This window comes from Anolis carolinensis, chromosome 1 (assembly GCF_035594765.1).
Source record: "Anolis carolinensis isolate JA03-04 chromosome 1, rAnoCar3.1.pri, whole genome shotgun sequence".
NCBI lineage: Eukaryota > Metazoa > Chordata > Lepidosauria > Squamata > Dactyloidae > Anolis > Anolis carolinensis.
The window spans coordinates 303158468-303179450 of record NC_085841.1 but is presented as its reverse complement, the minus strand read 5'-3'; the positions used below and the strand labels follow the sequence as shown (position 1 = coordinate 303179450).

Genomic DNA, 20983 nt, shown 5'->3' with positions numbered 1-20983 from the left:
TTCTATTCACAAAAATCTATTGTTTCACTTAGGTCTTTGTCACTAAGCTTAGTGTTTCCTCTACTTAGGTCGGGGAACCAAAAGATGTTGTGCGCAGGGATGTGCGTGCTATTCTGAATAGGATGTGCCTTGTCTACCCAGCCAGCAAGATGTTCACTTTCATAATGGAGGGGACAAAGTCAAAAAATTCAAAACAACGAGCAGGTAGGAAACTTGATCATTAACAAGTAATATACTGTAGTTTAAGATACACTTACAGTGTATTTGCAAACAGAACAAACCATATGGCATTTTGTGTGCTAGAGTCTACTTCACTAATACATCAAGTGGAATTCTCAACTGGCCAGACTATGTGCATTGGTGTAGAAGCAGATTTTAATTTTATACAAGCATAGATGTTTGTAAACTTGTTAGTGGTTATGGCAATAATGTAAACATTCTGGTATTTCATATCTAATTAACACCTGCAGTAGGAATGCCTGTATAGGCCTTTTCTTGCAAATACAGGAAGCAATGATTATGAAGAGGAAAAAAATCCTTTTTTGGTGGGAGTAGGAGGGGTCTAGGAGGCCTGTATGAACCTAAATTTCTTTCCAATTAAAAGTACGAAAACAAAATACTTGTTATTATTACAAATGCCATTATTTTATGCAATCATCTGAATTTTGGCTGTACAGTAACATAATTTTGTGGATCTTAAGGATATTAATTTTATCCTGGATGTCTGCTTCTATTACTGCCTTAGAGTGTTTGGAAGAGCTGGGGTGTCTCGTTGAATCATACGGCATGAATGTGTGTCAGCCAACTCCAGGCAAAGCCTTAAAGGAAATAGCAGTTCATATTGGTGACAGGGACAACACTGTCCGAAATGCTGCGCTCAACACCATTGTAACTGTTTACAATGTGCATGGGGATCAAGTGTTCAAGCTGATTGGAAATGTGAGTACTATTTAGTGAGCAAGCAATACTTTGTCATTCAGATGACAAAATGGATGGACAACTTTAACCAGACAACTTTCTAGCTGTAAAGATGCATACTGAAACCTCTGCTTAAGAATATAAAACTGTTATGAGGGTGGGGTGGAGGTAGTGTTTCTTTTAAGTGTTACATTCCAGATTCCATTTTTGTATGAATTACAGAGAGCCATGAAAATAAGTGCTTTTCTTGTTGCAATAATTAAACTTTATAGATAATAGACAGGTTTGGTTTTTCTTATCTGTTTAGAGTCTTGTCAGTGAGAATCTTTCAGGACCAGCAGGATAGAATGGAGTTGGGAGAAATGGCATTCAACCTTGGATAGGTTGCTCTTTCCACAGCAGTCTTGAGTGTTCACTCTCTGGTAGTATGAGGTTTTCTACCAGTCACTCCTCTGCCACCAATTGAAAATTTCCACTTACCTGCACCTCTTCTACCAATGTGTAGACTTCCTCTTGTGGCCACCAGTTGTGGTGATCTTAACATTCTTGTGGTTCTTGTGTAAGAATTCATCTTATATCCCCATTGGATACCACCAACCTATATTAAGGGCAGCCACCACAGATACTGTGTCTGGACTCAAATTTTCCAGTATATATCATTCTTGGAGGCTCAAATGTAATTATTTATTAGACAGAAATTGACATTAACATATTACTTATGTATTACATGTAAATCCCATCTGATACTAATTCTAACACATGCCTAACTCACTCATATCCTAACTCTAGTCCTAATTCTCCTGACCTCTTCAGCTTCTGAACCCCCATCAATTCCTAATATTAATAGACTCCTCTTGTTACTCCCTAAAGAACTGTCATACATCTGCCTTAAAAATCCATTCAGACATTATACCCATCACCATTCACTCCCAAAATTCCATTGTCAGCCAGTGGAGAAGGAATCATTTAATAAATGGTTGATTTCTTGAGCCCAGGCAAGACAAACCCCTATTGCCAGTCTGTTAATCTTGGGCATTCTAGGAAGCTATTTTATTCCATGACAATATCTCATTGCACCCCTTTGGAGGCATGGGCATCGTTTAAGATAGCAGCATATGTGTTATGTTTTTGATGAAACCCAGACTAAAGAGGATATTCAGGGCGTACCCATCCCCATTTTTGAAAGACATCCTTCTGTTTTGTTCTCAATGGATTTAACAAGTATTTCTGAAAGAAGTGTCTGGCATCCCCTAAATGTAAGCCTTGAAAATAACAAATCTAACAGGAAATCTTTCCTTCCCCCATCTCATCTTCTACTTGAATTTGACCTGTCAGTTCGTAATATTTCCACAAAATTAGGGAGTTACCTTTCAATCTGATTACTCAGTCTGAACTGAAATGGTTGTTCTTCAGCATATCAGTAGGTCAACCATGTCAGATGTCTTCAACTTCAGTGGGGACACTATTAGATTCAGATCCTTGCGCAGAAATAAGGACTGGTGAGTGATCTGATGAGGAAAATTAATAATTTGGGGCGAGTCTTATAAACCTGTTTGATTAATGCCAGCACTAAGCCAATTTCAGATATCTGGCAGGAACATAATTTATCCATGACTCACTTGTGAATTGGTAAGTGAATCCTGATAATAATGAAAGCACGTGGAGTGTGCACCTTGGGTGGCTTTGTTGTGTCTGGAAAATTTATTTCAAAGCCAGTTGCCAAGGAATTTTGAGAAGATACTGTAGAGGTAACATGTTTCATGTTTGCTTTTAGCACTTTGGTTTCCTTCACCAATTTGCCATCTTTTCTTCTACAAGCCAAATAAGTATAAATCTGTACAACATTCTTGATGAAACATGGTCTAACAGATATGTGACATAAGGAAGGCGGAACATTATTTGTATCTTGCATTGTAAGTTCAAAAGAGTATTTCAGGGATTGCCAACTTAATGGGCATATTCACTACTCTGAATGTAGCTAATTTAATTGAAAGGTACTTGAAAACTTCACTGGCAAAAGATTATTGTGTCATCTGTATGGAGAACTGAGATAACATGAGGCAGATGCAGTGTGGACCCTTTTATTCAGCTGGCTTGAAGTAATACCTTCTTACATAGGGCAGCTTGGGGTAATCTTTTTCTGAATGCGCAAGAAACTGGAGGAAAATACTTCTTTCATGTGTTGTGCAATAAAAGGTTATGCTATAATGAAGTATGCTGCCATCCATCTGATAGGTACAGTAGAGTCTCACTTATCCAACATTTGCTTATCCAACATTCTGGATTATCCAACGCAGTCTGCCTTTTAGTAGTCAATGTTTTTGTAGTCAATGTTTCCAATACATTGCGATATTTTGGTGCTAAATTCGTAAATACAGTAATTACTACATAGCATTACTGCATATTGAACTATTTTTTCTGTCAAATTTGTTGTATAACATGATGTTTTGGTGCTTAATTTGTAAAATCATAGCCTAATTCGCTATTTAATGGGCTTTTCCTTAATCCCTCCTTATTATCCAACATATTCGCTTATCCAACGTTCTGCCGGCCCGTTTATGTTGGATAAGTGAGACTCTACTGTATATGAAATAAAAGTGAGACTTGAAGCCATGAGATATCACGGTTCTTTTTGACTTGAACAGAGAATAGGGTTATAATTTATATATTGCCTATAATCAGACAATTTACAAAACAATGTAAACCTTAAGATCTTGGTTTTAAATGCTTGGTCTAACAGATATGTGAGATAAGGAAGGCGCATGTTATCACATGCAATCTAGCAAAAGGACAAATGCTGTGTTTCTTCAGAACTGCAAAGAAAGCAGGCAAGAATGGGGAATTCCATTAAATAAATTATGGAACATACCTACACAAACATATTAAACATTATGTTAAGTGAACTTAGCTATTTCATTAATTGAGTGTCTAATGCTTCAGTAAACAAACACTCTTTTATGATACCTACGTAGTTTCTAAAAATCATTGCCTGTTAGAAATATTTTAAACTATTTTGCAAATATATGTGGTTTTTGTGGTGAGCAGAATTGTGTTGGCACTATATGTAATTAATTGCTAGGCTATCCCTGATTGTACTTCTCATTTAGAGACTCTATATGCTTTATACTAAAAACCAAAACAACCCACTAAAAAAAACCCTTACAAAAAAACCCAGGGATAGAAATAATATCAGAAGAAAGTAACTCCTTTAGGCTGAGCTGTACTGTTGGTGTTTTTCTTCTGGCAAACTTGACACAGCACTGAGGATTTGCTCTTCTTGTGCAGCTTTCTGAGAAAGACATGAGTATGCTGGAGGAACGGATAAAGCGGGCTGCTAAAAGGCCAAATGCTGCTTTAGCAAGGCAGGTGGAGGAGAAACCGCAACGCATTCAGAGTGCCAATGCAAATGCTAACATACTTCGCAAGGGACCCGCTGAAGACATGTCTTCCAAATTGAAGTATGTAATCTGGAAAAGTACAAAAATTATCTGACATTTTCACAGTATGTGCTAAAACATAGCTTATTGTTGCCTTGTGTTTGTCTTTTATTTTAATCATCGTCTGCATGTATCACAAACTGTAAAAAAAATGTAAAGCAAAATGTTTGAACCTTTCTTCATTTGTTTTGTCATGTCTTGAATGCTTTCTAAATGGTATTGTGCCTTTTTTCACTGCTTCTCCATGGACAGAATTATGTATCGCACTTATAGGATGTAAGTACTGACCACTAAATCCTTGGTAGAAAGGCATTATCTTCATTTCCCCATGCCCTAATCTACAACATACTCAAAATACGTTTCATTGACTTGAATGTAGTAATACCTAATAAGTATTCTTAAGAGTCAAAGACAGTGATTCTGAACCTGGGGTCCCCAGATGTTTTTGGCCTACAACTCCCAGAGTCCCAGCCTGTTTACCAGCTGTTAGGATTTCTGGGAGTTGAAGGCCAAAAACATTTGGGGACCCCAGGTTAAGAAATTACTGGTCTAAGGGGTTCTAGGAGAAGAAAGTTGGACTAGATTCTAGGAAGTCTGGTTTCAGATTCCAACTTTAATGTAATTGTGGCATCAGGCAAGTTGCTATGTTTCAGTTGTAACTTTGTCTTTAAAATAGTAATGGTGGTCTACCTTCCAGGGTGATAAGAAGGGTAAAACCAAGGCTGTATAGGAATCCGTTTGAACTGAAAGTGCTTTGAAAGTCTTTGGATCTGACTGATGCTATCAGTTCCCTGAATGTTTCTGAATGTGCCTACATATCGATAACAATAACTGACAGATAGTTTTAATCAAACTAAACTTTGAAATATCTAGGAAACTGATAATTGTATTGCAAATTGCATAAATCATTGCAGTGAGAGTGTCTAATAAAATAGTATAGACACTTGCCTGTTAACATTGCATTTGTTGATCAGCTCAATAATCTTTGAGAATCAGCCAAAGGACTGTACCCCTCCAGAAGTGGAATGGACACTTTTAAGAGGAATAGATTCTTCACCCCAACATTGTGCTCCCTTAAAGATTCCAAGCCTGCTCCAGAAGGTGGAGGCAGAGGAAAGGGGAAATAAAGGTCTCATTGTACAATCAGAAGAAATTCTGTTTCCACAAAGCTGGGTGTTACCCAACATGAAATTAAGAATGTAAACATACATTTGAAAAAGATTGTACATAATGTCATATGCTTTTCTTCTGTTGTAGAATGACTATTGTACACAGTGCCTAGGAAAATAGTTATGTTGAATTGGAAATAGGGTTGCGCATTTGTGTGAAATTTCTTACTGTTCATATTTGTTTCATTCGTATGGCCCCATTTCCGTTTCCGTCCACCACTTTTCGCAAAGCGCCAGGCCCTGTGAGCTGGTTCTACGAGCCATTGAGTGCTTGATGGCTTGTAGGCTCGCAGGGTCTACAGTCAAACTCTCAATGGTTGGCCCGGCAGCTAGGGCCTACAAGCATCGAGCGCTTGATGCTTGTAAGTCCTGGCTGCTGGTCCTATGGTCGAGTGCTCTACGGTAGGCCCGGCAGGCAAGACGTACGAGCATCAAGTGCCTGGCGCTTGGCTGAAGGCCCTGCGAGCCAGGACCCACAGCCAAGCGATGAAAATGACCAGAGGGCTACTGTTCCCCTCTGCTTTTTGTTTCACTGTTTCTTTTGTTCCCGTGGGGTTGTACTGTTCCATGCAATCTGAATTGATGAAGCAGTACAAAACCACAAAAGAAACAGATAAAACAGGATTCGAGCCCAACTCTAATTGGAAACTCCTTCAGCTTAGGTTTCTTGGGCTCTTGGGGAAATTGGGCTTGAGTGGGGCATGTTTACTGTGGTGCCCTTCACCTTTATGAAGAAAAAAATAAGATAATTATCTTGTCAGCATGTTATTTTTTACATTTGAATTTACTATGATACAATAGTGCTTATATAATTTGATGTTCTGTTGTGGAAGGTGGAAACCAGCATTTTCTTAACAAACATGCTGAAAGCTTCAGATTACCAACTGCTAAGATAATTACTTAAGGAAATTGAATAAAATTACTTAGCTGTATTCTGGATGATTGCATTTCAATAAAAGTAGTAGGTAGAATTTGCAAGTTGTGTCTTAATAACAAGATATTATTCTAGTCACTACTGACTGCTCCAATCCCGCTTGTCATATCCCCCAAGTCCTATGGAAGTTCAGAGGAAAGGCGAGAAACCACCTCTTCTCTCTCCTGACTTCTTTGTGAAGGCAGAGGTAGTTTGTGTAACATAATGAAGTTATGTGCCTTGTACAAAATTCCAGTGCCTAGCTGTTTTTGCAAAATATCATAGAGAAGGATGAAAATGACCCTTTCCCAAGTTACTTAAAGCTCATGGAGTATATGGGGTGGATAGTGTACGTCAATCACCACTAGTGACACAGTGAGGAGGATTTTGTAACTAATAATTTAAAAAGTGCTCTTCTTGGTTTCTGTAGCCAAGCCCGTAATATGAGTGGCCACTCAGAGACAAGTCATGCTGTTCCACGGGAATTTCAACTGGATCTGGATGAGATAGAAAACGATAATGGCACAATGCGATGTGAAATGCCAGCACTTGTCCAGCACAAACTGGATGACATCTTTGAACCAGTATTGATACCTGAACCCAAGTAAGTGCCAATAGAAGGCTTTAGAAATATTACCAACATTTCTCTGTCACTGACCCCTCTCCATTTTTTCCTCTTACATCATGAGTAAGAATCTCATCGCATCTATGGTTTTTCTCTCTCCCCCCACCTTTGCCTGGAGGAAGAACACTCTTGGGTGGCAAAGGGGCTTTTTTGGATTAAAACAATGTATCTTATTTGAATCTAGAACTAGATGATGGGTGAGAGCTGCCTAAATGGGTGAATGTTATGTTTCCCCTTTGCTCTTGCTCTGTATATGTATATAGGTGTAAGCCCTATTTCCACCAGCTTTACTTACAGGTAAAAAAAATTTTCAATTTTTTAGATTTTTTTTAAAGTGGATGCATTAAATACTACACTTCAGTCAAGAAAGGTTTTCAAAGGTGCTAAACTTCCATACACATTTCTTTTGAAGCCTATTCATATTTTCCAAAACATTTCCATGTATATCTTCTTATACCTTTCATGCTGTCATGATTAAGTATTCAGAATTATTATAGTCTAAAGATGGTGCTGCTGTACATTTTCTGAACTATATCTGTTTTCACTTGCTCATCCTGAGAGTCATATATTTTCTCATTAGAAAAAGGGCAACTTTTTAGCTTTTAATCATCATGATGAAGAAAAGAAGATGTGATAGGGTTGCTTAAAATAAGATTAATCTGAAACAACAGAACTGATTTTATGACTTCTATTTTATTTTTGATCCTTAAGGCAGAATTATGTGGCTATTAAGTGTTTACCCCCATAATTCATTGCATCCTTTCTCCACCTAGGATTCGTGCCGTGTCTCCACATTTCGATGATATGCACAGTAACACAGCCTCCACCATCAACTTTGTTATTTCCCAGGTAGCCAGTGGTGATATAAATACTAGTATCCAAGCTCTAGCACAGGTAAGGGAAGTGCTTGTTGGTTGGTTAGCAATTGTATCTCATTGCTCTTAGTCAGGATGTAACTTGCGAGAATGATGAGTTGCACGTTTGGTGGGGCTGAGTGTCAGATGACACAAGCACCACTCAGAAACCACCCTGATGACAATACCAAGTGCACAGGGGCCATCTGACTCGCTTCACCCAACAGCAAGGGAAACAAAATATTATTTCTTTATCTCTTGAAACATTTAAACTAAGTTACTGTAGAGAATGTTCAGTATACAGTCAGTCCTCCACATTTTCTAGGGAGAGGTAAGTAGGTACCTGCACGACTCTATGGTTAATTTCCACTGGAAACTGAACATCAATTGCATTGAGGACCGAGAGATTCTTAAGGAGTTTTTCTCTCCAGAAATCTTTTAAATTTCAGTACGACTGGAGGAATTTGACCATAGAGTCACACTGGAAGATCTAGAGAATCATAGAGAGCACATTTTAAATCAAATTTGCAAAAGTCAAAATTGCAAATTTATTTATTTGTATTCAAAGCATTGCATAAATAAACAAGTATAAAACTGGTAAAATAGAGGGAACACAAGCGGCTAAATAATATTAGACCAAAAACGGGCAGCAGTGACCGCATTGTCTGTAGCTTAGGTTTAAACAGTTCTTTCTTTGTACATGAGGCAGGGCATTGTGTGCAAGCATACAGATGCTGAGTTATTTGTTCTGCTCCACATTCGCACAAGGTGGAGGATTCTTCTAGGTAGTGCCATTTAGCCAGGTTGTATTTTGATCTCCCAACACCAATTCTGAGTCTGTTCAGACTTTCAAGTTGCCCCTGAAGTCAGACCCTCATGGGGATCATCTATTTGGGATTTCCTGGTTTAGCTGCCTAGAGGGATACTCTTGCTGTTGCTGGGGGAACATTAAGAAGAATTGATACTTTTCCTTGATTTGAGTCTACTGGGAGGAGGCTGATAGCCATACTGTGGGTAGCTTTCACAGTGTTCAACCTTATTTCTCTCACAACTGGCAGCAACTTCCCATTGCACATTGGGGGAGGGGGCAATGCCAGCTAGCTTATAGAGTATCAACAGGTGTACATGTGGAAGGGTGACTCTAGATAGTGGTTTTTTATCACAATTAGGGCATTTGGATAAAAGAATAAAACTAGAAGTGGTTGTTTTTTTCCTGCAGATTGATGAGGTTCTGAGGCAAGAAGACAAAGCAGAAGCTATGTCTGGACACATTGACCAGTTTCTAATAGCAACTTTCATGCAGCTCCGGCTCATTTACAATACTCACATGGCTGATGAGAAACTGGACAAGGATGAGATAGTCAAATTATACAGTTGTATAATCGGAAACATGATTTCGGTAAGGCTTTTCTTTTTTTGGAAATGAAATAGAAACTTTAAATCACAGGAACTAAAGACTCATCCTGTCTTTAGTTCATTTTTTTTTGCTATACAAATGCTTCTTAACAAAAATCTCTAGCAATCATATGCTTAATAAGTATTTAAGTGTCCTTAGAATAATTATAGTCACAGTTAGGGTTTTGTGATTAGTAGTCCTTGTCAAAAATCCTTTTTTAAATTAATCTCAACCATTTTATCTGAGTATTTTCTGATCATTTTTAACAATGATAGAGGTTCAGTGAAACACATGTATATTGCCTAAATCAATAAGAAATATACATTATGCGCCAAAATAACCTCCTTAGATCAGAGTGGAGCAACTTTATCCCCCAAGGGCTGGAATCCTGTTGTGTACACCAACTAGATTATACCCATAGGTTAAATGCTGAGTCAAACATGGAGATAAATGTCTGCAAATCTTCTCTAGTGAGAACTGATAATATGGTGTAGGGCTAAATATTTTGACTTAAATTTCTCAAAACCTTAACTAGCATAGTCTGTGGTGGGAAATGTAATTCCAGACATTGATAGGACAATTCCTTATAGTTTTAGGCAGCCACAAGAAGAGGAGTTTTCAAGGGAATAGCCTAAATGTAGAGTTTTTTCTAGAAGTAAGTCTGACCACTAATTCTTGAATTCAATTGACAGCTATTCCAGATTGAATGTTTAGCCAGAGAGGCATCTGCAGGAGTGCTGAAGGACTTGATGCATGGCCTCATTACCTTAATGCTGGATTCCAGGGTTGAAGACTTGGAGGAAGGCCAACAGGTTATCAGATCTGTTAATCTCTTGGTGGTGAAGGTTTTGGAGAAATCCGACCAGACCAACATTTTGAGGTAAATCCTGGCTAACACCAGACTCAAGAAGTCCTTCCTTGCATTGCTGTAACTTTCTGCCACAAAATAACTGATCACTTGCTATTGTTTGAGCAAATGATTGGTCTGTTTTGAAATATACTTCACTGCCTCAGATGGTCTTCCTCAAGATAAATGACTTGTTGATCCTTACAGTTGTTGAGCAAGATAGATTAGATTGGGATTTTATTTTCCAGGTTTTCAGAGGCAAGGACTTGTTCTTACTGTTAGGCAACATGAATCCCTTACCTCAGGAAGCACACCAGGGTCAGTGAGAAAGTTTTGAAATGAGTGTGTTCCCTTCTTCGTGGTGTCTTTGAAATTGCACATAGACATAGAAAGCAAGAATACAAACCGTAAGACAAAATACAACAGCAAAAACAAAATAGAACTACGTTTTTCTAATATAAAACATGCACAGCTACTACAGTCACTAAATATTCACTGTGTACAGATCTAAAATATGTGTACAACATCAAAGGGCTTACAGTCTGCCTGGTGTTTTTCTGCCCTCAATTTTCCACATCCATTAAAAAAAGAAAAGACATTAATACATCCTTTGCCCATAGGATGGTACTCTTTTAATTCAAAAAGGTTTAACCCCATCTTTGCTGAAGAAACATAATAAATAATCCCAGTCTTTCTGGCCACCTTATGAACAACCTATTACTCTGCTTCCTCCTCATGCTCTCTCTCCAATTTGGATGTTGCTGCTGCTCTTTTCCCTGTCTTCCTCTCCAGCTTTCCCTATAGTGCTTTATACAAAGACAGCGTCTTATCGCTACTACCACTACTCTGTTATGAGGAATACCAAACCTTAATAGTATTGTAAAATGTAGATGCTCCTTTCAACCATTTCACTGGTGTTAATTGCTTACCTACCTACCTTTCTTTCCATTGTTGATCAAATAACAAAGTCCAGGTCAGTGGGGGGTCAAACTTCCTTAGATACACACATCTCTGAACATTTTCAGCAGACACAGAACGTCCCAGACAGATGTTAAATGTTGCCGCAATAGCACCTTCTGTCATAGATTATTTAAACTGAGCACTCTCTATATTTTTTATATGAGAGAGGTAGGATAATGACACATGTTCTCGCATGTTATTCCAGATATATATCCATATTTGTTAATTTTTTTAAATTAAGTCAGTGAAATGTTTTGTTTCCTTCTTACAAAGATGTGGTGCAGGCTTTAACAGATACAGGCCCTATTGTGAGCAGTGATGTATGTAGGTCAGGTAACAGAATAAAATCACTGCCTCTTGAAAAATCAAGCGATCTGTTCTTCAAAAGACACAAGTTTGAAAATGGTGGATGTTGGACATGTGGATTCTTTTTTATCAAAAAGAAATCTGATATTAAAGCATCATGATTCTTTAAGCAGAGATACAGTGTGCTGGGTTCTTTGATTTGCACATTCTTTTTATGAAACAAACACCATATATTTGTCATGGTATTACTCGGTACCTATTTTAGTTTTATCTATTTAGCAAAAACTCATTTGTCAGTCATTTATTTCATCTGTTCCTATATTGTTGCGAGGAAATAAACTGCCCACTATTTTTTAATACAGTCTAATTCATCAAAGAGCCAGGTGCACCAGTGAACTTTCAGTTTCCACAGAATATATAATGTTGTGATCTGTTCTCTGAAATGTACATTACAATAAAAAGCAGTACTTGCTCATTCTTGAGGAGCAGATTTTTTTTCCTCCTTCCAAAGTTGTACAGTTTCTGCCAAATAAAAGTGCAAGATAAAACAAAGCAGGAAATGCAGGCAACATTAGTACAGGAAACACAAATTTGAAACATTATTTCATCCTTTAGGTCTAAAAATCCCCATTTGACTTTTTGACATCCAGAATGTTTGTTACTTTAATACTAAAAATTGATTTACATTTATATTTATTGTATTCCATAAAGTTAATGTGGACATTTGTGTTTTAAATGTGGATAGAAATTGATATGTCCCAACTATCTATTGATAGGGCTGTTGTATGTTTTCCGGGCTGTATGGCCATGTTCTAGAAGTATTCTCTCCTGACGTTTCTATTGATAAGTTCAACTGATATGAGAAGAAGACGTATACATGCATAAATGGGAGACAGTAATGGCTCCCATTATGTTACAGTAGAGGTGGTCTGCCTCAGATACACACGATCTTCTTCAAAGCTGTCTAGAGAGGCTTCTCTCTAAAGCACTGGCCTACTAAGCTGCTCTTGACATCCTAATCGAAAGCATGCAATACATTATGTAACACAAGATTAGCCTTGTCAGAGCCATTCTGTATTAAGCTTCTGTATGGATAATGCTACTACTGTATGTATTTTCCCTAGTGCCCTGCTTGTTCTACTTCAGGACAGTCTGTTGGCGACTGCAAGCTCTCCTAAGTTCTCAGAGCTGGTAATGAAGGTAAACATGCATAATCTTTTGATAAATGTCTTTCTGCACAATGTATTAGCAGGAGAGACTACACATTGTAACTGGTTGTAGCCTGAGACCTCTCTGTATGCTGCTTGCTGCACTGGAAAAGAAATCAGTGTGAATGCTACTTATTGTGAAATCTTCTTAAGCAGACACATATTTTGCTTTTTCGAAAAGGGTAAACAATCTGCTAATTATTAAAGAGTTCATGTTCTCTCAGTAACTAACAGATACTTGATACTCCCAGTAAACTGTAAAAGGATAACCACCCTATATCAATTTGTTCTGCAAGATTCATTTTACTTTTAATAATCCAAATTTATCAGTAATAGCCCTAGACTTTTGAAAAGACTACTTTTGTTTTTGATTGTTAGTTTCTCTAATCATTGCTGTCTTAACTCCCTCTTAGTGTTTATGGAGAATGGTAAGACTTCTCCCTGAAACAATTAATACCATTAATCTGGATCGAATCATGTTGGATATCCACATCTTTATGAAGGTGTTTCCGAAGGAGAAATTAAAACAATGTAAGAGCGAGTTCCCAATACGGACACTGAAGACTTTGATTCACACGTTATGCAAGCTCAAAGGACCGAAGGTAAAATTGTAGAGGACTTCAACTTGTGTAATGTTCTCTAGACTGTTAGAGGGTTTCTCTCTAAAAGTAATCACATTTTCTTAGATCTTAGATCATCTAACAATGATAGATAACAAGAATGAATCTGAGTTGGAAGCTCATCTGTGCAGAGTAATGAAACATTCCTTGGACCAAACTGGAAGTAAATCGGATAAAGGCACAGAAAAAGGAGCTTCTCGTATAGTAAGTGTTCAGTTTTTTTTAACTAAACGAAAATTGTTGTCTAATGTGAAGTTGATCAGTTTGCTAAACACAACTGGAGTTCTTCTACATGTTGTCTATGAAATGTGCACATATGGGTTTCTTCTGCGCCTGCACAGACCTTCGGAACATTCTAGAGCTTCAAAATGCAACATTTTGGCGGAAGCCCCACCCATTCTCCCCATACACAATATAAGCCCATGGGACCCATTTTGTAAAATTTTTCATGGTCTATAAAAAGCCTGTGTCTCACACTATAATTTTTTCAGACAATTTTCACATATAATTCCTTTAACAGGAACACAGTCTGTAATCTCTCCATCTCTCGATTGGGTGCAGGGGATCAGGGAATGTTCAAGTTCAGAAAGTGATTTTTCAGGAGAGGTAGTAATATTCTCATGAAATCCATATTTATTTAGCACAAATCTTAATGTATTTTTCACTAAACTGTGTTTTATTTGGAATCTCATTAAATTGCAAGAAGGTGTTTGCTCATAGACTGGAGAATGTTACTATACTAATATCCATTGAACACTTGTTATCTTAGCTGGTTCCTTGGTTAGTTGAATGGCAGGATTACTCTTTCTTGGAGTGTTAACCTGGAGATGGTAGACTACTGTGCCCAGGACTTGGTATAAACCAGAATATGCAAACAGATCCGTCTTCTTTTGATAGCAGTATATTGTTCTTAAAGAACTGAAGGGATGAATTACATGTTAAAGGGAAGAAACATTCTGTGCAGTGATGAAATGCTTCCTAGAGTGTTCACTGGAAATAAATTACACCCATTTAGACTTTGCATGAGTCTTGTATCCTTCCTGGGACTAGATTCCCGCACCAGCCAATTACAGATCACAAACCTGCCCATTGTGCAGCGGCAGTGTTGTGTTGATAGCAAGCTTCTTTCCTATACTGTGCCTCTAGATAACCTCCTGCACACAATCAGTCATACAGTAACTAGTAGTAATTTATTTGCACTCTGAACTGCATAATTGTTGTACATTTGGGTGTTGAAAGCAATTCTAACATATGCAGAATATACAGAATCTACTACTGACAAGATGAACTTCACTGTGGCAGTCATGGTACCTAACAGAGTAGTAGTCCTAGCTGATGTCTTTGATTATAAAGGGGGGTGGGCGCAGCTGATATGTTCAAAGCTCTTGGTGCTTCTGGAAATTCTTCAGCTTCCATCCCTTTGTGGTGTTTTGGATTGTTTGTTTGTTTGGTGAATGTGTCCAAAATTCTCCTTATAGGATGAGAAATCACCAAAGGCAAAAGTGAATGATATTTTAGCAGAGATATTTAAGAAAATTGGCTCTAAAGAAAACACTAAAGAGGTAAGGGCTTTACCACAACACAGAGACTGGGAAATTGGAAGCGATGCTTTTTTTGTATGTGTGCAACATTTCTCTGCATGCCACCCCTTTACTTGTCAGCACAAGAATGTGTGCTTTGTTTGCTTTCAGAAAGTTCAGTTTCAGTACCTGACATCTCCAGTTAATAGGTTGTTTTCTGAAACTTTGAACGACCAGTAAGAGCAGACCAGGGATGGGAAAAGTACACTGCACGTTCTCTGCAATTATACCCCCCATCCCCCAAAATGGTCAATTATGCCATGGATATGGGGGAGGGCATTTAAATGCTATGAGCAGGGGGTTTTTGAATTTCCAAATAATCTTTTTTTCTAAAATCCCTTTTGGGTTTCATAATATCTTGTGGGGCTGGAAAAAATCTGTAAATGGGCAGTTGTCCCTTTCAGAAGTATTGGAACAGTGAGGATGTGAGTGTGACTTGCTAAGTTCCAGGAGAAAGATGGACATGAACCTCATTGTTTACAACTTACATGCAAGTTCTCAGCCCCAGTTGTAGACATTAATTAGATGGGCCAGTCATCGTGCATGGTATAAGACATCTTCTTGTGTACATTAAACTGAGCGATGTTTTCATTTCTGCAGGGTCTAGCAGAACTGTATGAATATAAAAAGAAGTATTCTGATGCAGACATTGAACCCTTCCTTAAAAATTCCTCACAGTTCTTCCAGAACTATGTGGAACGAGGTCTCCGGCTGATTGAAATGGAAAGAGAAGGCAAAGGGCGCATTCCCTCTTCTACAGGTACTGTGACAGCATGGGCTTGAGAGAGACAGTTGTGCTGTTCAGTTGCAGCTGCTGAGCTTACTCAAACTTAGTATGTACAGAGGACTTCAGAAATATTATATTGGCCAGTTGTTTTTGTAAGGGGCTGAACTTGTGGTATCAAAGTCATAAAAAAACAACTTATAGTTCCATTGGGATAGGATTTGTACAGTCTTCCCACTGTTGTAAAATGGCAAATACTGGCAGCCCTAGCCAGCTTTGTCAAAGATACAGAGCTCTGGAAGTTGCAGTTCAGCAACATTAGCTTGCGATACAATTCCCACCACTGGATGCCACAGAAGAAAGTAAAAGAATCACTGCAAGTTGAGCTGCATGAGCTTCAGATCAGCAAGATTTAACTTCCATACTTCAGTGTAAGCAATGAAAGAAACAGCACATAATTCACTTGCACTTTGTTCTTCCTTGTTTCAGTTTAACATAGAAAGGAAATTCTCGCTAAAGCAAGCAGTCTGCAAAAGAATAGCTATTGAAAACAACAATCATTGCATAAGCTGTAAATATGTTAAATAATACCAATGCAAAGATGTATAAAGACCTCTGAAATCAGAAGGATGCATTCTAACATTCAAATAACACAGAAGTCATCACAATAAGGCTGTTTTTCCTACACTACCGACATCAGAAGCCCCTGAATCCTGTGGGAGGAATCATGCCATGGCTCTTTCTAAATAGCTTAGTAAAGGCAGTATTTGCCTGGGAAGAAAAGGTATTGGGGATTCATCCAGGTCTGCTGAGGTTGCCCCATAGGGGTCAGGAAAAGCAGCACCTCAGCAAGCATTATACCCCATTGACTCAGACCTGCGAAACATCACAATTTCTGTTGTCATCTGCTTAGACTCATTTTGTGTGTTGTGTTTTTTGTTTTGTTTTGTTTTCATTTTCCAGGGGTTTCTCCACAGATGGAGGTATCGTGTGTCCCCACTTCCACCAATACGGTCTCTTCATCTATAGGAAATTCAAATGGGGAAGAGGTGGGGCCTTCTGTCTACTTGGAAAGGCTAAAAATTCTCAGGCAGCGATGTGGTCTTGACAATGCAAAGGTATTAAAACAGATTTACATGTGCATTGGTTTCTATCTTCTAGTATTCGTTCTAGACCAGCCTTTCTTAACCTTGGAGGAGCCCTTGGAATAATTTTCGGATCTCAGGGGACACCCCCCCCCCCCCCCCGGCGCAAAAATATAGCTACAGCCTGTGGCATGTTAGAGTGATCTGTAAGTTGTAGATACAATAATCTAGTGAGAATGGTTAGTAGTCTTTTGAGTAGAGAATTACGTATTTCTATGGATCTCTGCAGTTTGATACTCTTTCTGATGCTAGTCAGTAGTACAGGTAGAGGAAACTTCAGCAACTTCAATGCCTAAGGAGTGTTGTGGGATATAATTCAGGAGGGAGAGGCTGATGTGATCAGTTTGCCATCCTGCCATTTGTACAATACATTCGCCAATTATACAGTGCAACAAAAAACATTCTTGGTGTCTTTTTAGGCCTGTTCCTGGGGTTATTTGGAGAAACTAATTCTGAAAATTTCATTGGATAGACTGCATCAGCTCTAGTTTCATAGATATAAATACCATGATTTTCTATGGGCTAGCAAACTAGAGCTGATAGAGGGAACCTGGTGCCATTTTTTTGGAATCATCCAGTCAAATATACACAGAAACAGGGCTAACGTTTGAGGCACCAACTTGTGTGTTGGCCAGTGGCATCAGAAACTATGGGCTCAATCAAACGAACACTGTCCTACTACACTCTGTCATATGTGGCTGAAATAATTCAAATGAAATTTCTCATAGGGTGTACTCCATCAAGTTGAATTTTTTTTCAATCACAAATTCATGGAAGCCCTAGTGACCTCTGACAAAACCCTAGATTTCCAGGTTGAGAACCTTTTCTCTGAGTCCTTTTTTGTTATGGCATGCTTGCTTTTGCAATGGAAGTTTCTATACATCTTTGCTTATGAGCTACTTGCTTTTGCTCACATTTTCTTGGATTGGAACTGAAGGAAATTTCTGAAGTTAAATAAAAACATGGATGGACCACTTACAAGTGCTATGACTTGGGTTGTGCTCTTTCCCTACTTGCATGAGAATAGGTAGATGGGGCTTGCTGATATCGCCTACCACGAAATCCATACTCTCCTTGGATTTCTCAGCAACGGATACTAATTTTCCCTCCTTTTAGCTCATGAACTGACAGTTGGATTTAAAAGGCATGCTTTTTGTTATTATTTTGTATATTGCCTCAAAAACATTTCATCATGCCAAAACTCCTCTAACAGAGGAACAGGAAGCACATGACCTTCCAGATAGTGTTAGGTTTCAACTCCCATCAGCCTTAGCTAGCTTTCTTATGGGTGAGGGGTGATGGGGACTGTAATCTGGCAGTATCTAGAGGGCCCTTTGTTTCTCAACCCTGCTTGAAAGAGTAGACTCTCATGTCACTGCTGATGGTTCTAAGCTGAGGGTAGAGTTTTATATAAAATTAGGTAAGAATTGTGGGCAGGACTGTATATATCATCTGTATTGAAATACGGAGTTCTGTAACAAGATGATGTGAATATTACGTCTATACATTTTTTGCAAATGTATCAGTGTTTCCACAGCCAGAGCGATTGGTAGTCTTGAAGGTATGTATTGTTTGTAATCAGTACTATTAAATCCAGGTGATTCACTAATGTAGGCTGATTCAGTTGTAACTGATTCAGTTGTAACTAGGGGTCAATGTTGCCTTAATTCAGATTTATGTTTCAGATTCTGCAAACTTTTCTTGGACTCTTTTAAGTGAATATAGAGGAAAGGAAATCGTCAGGAAATGATTGTTATAGCTTGATTTTGTTCTCATAGTCTTTCAATTATTTAGACACACAAGTGTTATTAAATAGTTGAAATTAGAAATCGTTTTCTCTGTCAGGATGTAGTAGGCCTGTATGCATCAAAGTTTCAGGCTTCATGTAGATTCAGACATTAGTTATGTACCAGTTGGTCATCTCTTACTTACCTGAATTGATTTCTTTCCAGCTGACAGATACTTTATGTATAAAGATTATTTGTGAAGTAAACCAGATCTAGTAGATGTATCAGATGTATCATCTGGATTGTATTCTGAGACAGAAGTGTGAATCCACTCATTGTTTCTGAAGACATAAAACTGTTTTGCTTTTTGAATGTTTGCTTATATAGTGAACATGGCAGAAAATACCCTGATAATGTATAACTTCTATGGTTGAGTAAGTGGTTTTCAACATTGTCTCCATCCACAGCAGGAAGACAGAGCCCCATTGACCTCCCAGCTGTCCAAGCCATCACTCCCTACAGTTGCATCCTCCACAGATATGCTCCACAGTAAGCTTTCTCAGCTCCGTGAGTCACGGGAACAATACCAGCACATGGATCTGGACTCTAATCAGACCCACTCCTCTGGCATTGGAACCACTTCCTCCTCTGCAGCATCCAATATTGACGACTTGAAAAAAAGACTGGAGAGAATAAAAAGCAATCGCAAGTGAAATTGCGTGAGACAGTGTGGCTGTTGCAGAGCTGTCCTTCTTTAGTTTACTAAACTAGAAGTCTTCATAGTTAACTGGCCTCATGTAGGCCTTATGTATACAAACTGGTTTCTGTGTATAATACAGCAGATCTTGGAGGAGGATCCAAGTCATTGTGGCACAAGTCTTTGTACATACTTTGCTTCTCTGTGAGCATTTCTTTACCGTAGAAGACTGTCTGTGTATTAGTTTTAGTGTACAGAGCTGTAAACAACTGTCATCCTTCAGTCCTGTTTCTCATAACCTTTTATTTGTTGAGTTTAGCTCCCTTAACTCTTAGAAACTTTTCAGTGGATTCATTTTTAATTTAACGAATTTCTACATATAATCCTTGAACTGTTTCTGTACGGACGCATGGCATGAAGTAACTAATTTAAATGTCTTTTTGTAAATAAAGTTTGCATTAACTCTCTGTGGGAGCAACAGTGACTGTTGAAGGAGAGTGTCCATTCATGTTTCAGCTTGTTAGTGACCCATTTTTCCCTCATGTTCTTTGGGCTGTTGTCAAAATCTTATAAGGGATTAACTTTCATTGGGACTATCTGGGGAAACTGAGATGCTAGAAATGCAAATATTCTCCAGGTGAAGGAAACTTTTGCTATCTGTCAGTTTCTTTTGTCATGGCCTCCAGAATAGTTTGGGTAGAAGCAGAACATTTTGTTCTTCATAGCCAATGTCTTCCCAAGTCTTTCTTCATGGTATCTAATTGAGTTAGCCAGCAACATGTATATAACACTTATATTCCTTTTGAGGTATTAGTTTCAATAATCATTTTTGTGTACTGGAACTTTAACAAGGTGGATTTCCAACATCCCCTATTCAGGCAGAGTTCTAATAGATTTCTCTCTTCATGTCATTAATATTCATGCTTGAACCCAAAATATCTAGACGTGCTGATTTTGTTTGTGCACCTGTCTGTTCTGTTGGCAGCCCAAAAGCTGCTAAGAAGTTTGTACTAAAAGTATGACCAGTGATTGCTGCTGGTGACTGAGAATGTTCCTGTGGGATTTTGCTTCCAAAATGTTTGTGCACTGAAGTGGATCAAATATTGCCACAGTTGAAAGTCACCTGTCCAGGTGATTATGGGGAATTTCCTGAGTGACAATATTGGTTTTTTGTTTGTTTGTTTTTGCATATGGGCTATGCATTTGTGTGCCTCTAATGGCCTGTTTCCCAAAGCTGCTGCAGTATATAGAATTTCTGTCGCATCTTCTAGGATAGTACTTTTGTCTTGTCCTTCTTTAGATGTTTTGAAATCACTGCTGTTAACAGCTGCATAATCACTACACTGGTATAACGCACTGAGCTGTAATGTAAGGGCAGTCAGAATGACCATTTACAAATGTGTGGCTTGACTGAGATTTGGAAATGCAGTGAAGCCTTTGTGACAAACTTGATGCTTTGTCTAAAAACGCAAACTTTCCCCAACCCTCAGCCTGATGTGTGGCTTTAGTTTTGATAAATATTTGCAAATTCAGTATTGGTATCAGAAATGCCCTATTTAAGCCACTTTTAGCTTAACCTAGAGCCAATGGAAATGTTTCTACCATACATTTGAATAAATGTTACATTTTACTACTAAATTTCTTTGTAGTTCCTGAATCATGATGCCTGTAGCTGGGAAAGGTATTCCAGAAGAAACAATTTCCTTTGCCAGTGGCTGGGGAGCCAGAGATTTATCTGTACAAGTACAGAGTATGTGCAATATGCAGATGACAACATAACTTATTCAACAGTCTTAGAATTTGACTGGTTTCTCTTGTGTGTCTTCTATAGCTTCACTCACTCAGTGGAAGAATGTT

At 38.3% G+C, this 20983-nt stretch overlaps 1 protein-coding gene and 1 non-coding gene across 8 annotated transcripts in view; both read left to right on the top strand.

Annotated features, from left to right (window-relative positions):
* Nucleotides 1-19593, top strand: part of ckap5 (cytoskeleton associated protein 5) — a 76327-nt gene extending 56734 nt beyond the window's left edge. For 3 of the 7 annotated variants that reach the window (XM_062963518.1, XM_062963578.1, XM_062963639.1), the window contains exons 32-46: nucleotides 69-204; nucleotides 746-939; nucleotides 4204-4376; nucleotides 4608-4631; nucleotides 6868-7041; nucleotides 7836-7956; nucleotides 9136-9315; nucleotides 10005-10192; nucleotides 12550-12625; nucleotides 13047-13235; nucleotides 13320-13457; nucleotides 14732-14815; nucleotides 15434-15593; nucleotides 16521-16675; nucleotides 18897-19593. In XM_062963518.1, the coding sequence (XP_062819588.1) occupies nucleotides 69-204; nucleotides 746-939; nucleotides 4204-4376; nucleotides 4608-4631; nucleotides 6868-7041; nucleotides 7836-7956; nucleotides 9136-9315; nucleotides 10005-10192; nucleotides 12550-12625; nucleotides 13047-13235; nucleotides 13320-13457; nucleotides 14732-14815; nucleotides 15434-15593; nucleotides 16521-16675; nucleotides 18897-19142 (2238 nt within the window). In that variant the 3' untranslated portion in view covers nucleotides 19143-19593. The remainder of the gene's footprint in view (nucleotides 1-68; nucleotides 205-745; nucleotides 940-4203; nucleotides 4377-4607; nucleotides 4632-6867; nucleotides 7042-7835; nucleotides 7957-9135; nucleotides 9316-10004; nucleotides 10193-12549; nucleotides 12626-13046; nucleotides 13236-13319; nucleotides 13458-14731; nucleotides 14816-15433; nucleotides 15594-16520; nucleotides 16676-18896) is intronic. The other 4 variants (XM_008104887.3, XM_008104876.3, XM_062963806.1 and 1 more) reach the window with 3 other exon arrangements.
* LOC134295803 (small nucleolar RNA SNORD67) lies at nucleotides 8021-8132 on the top strand. The gene has a single exon (XR_010002409.1). It is a non-coding gene; the product is annotated as a small nucleolar RNA SNORD67 (small nucleolar RNA).
* Nucleotides 19594-20983: the final 1390 nt, after the last annotated feature.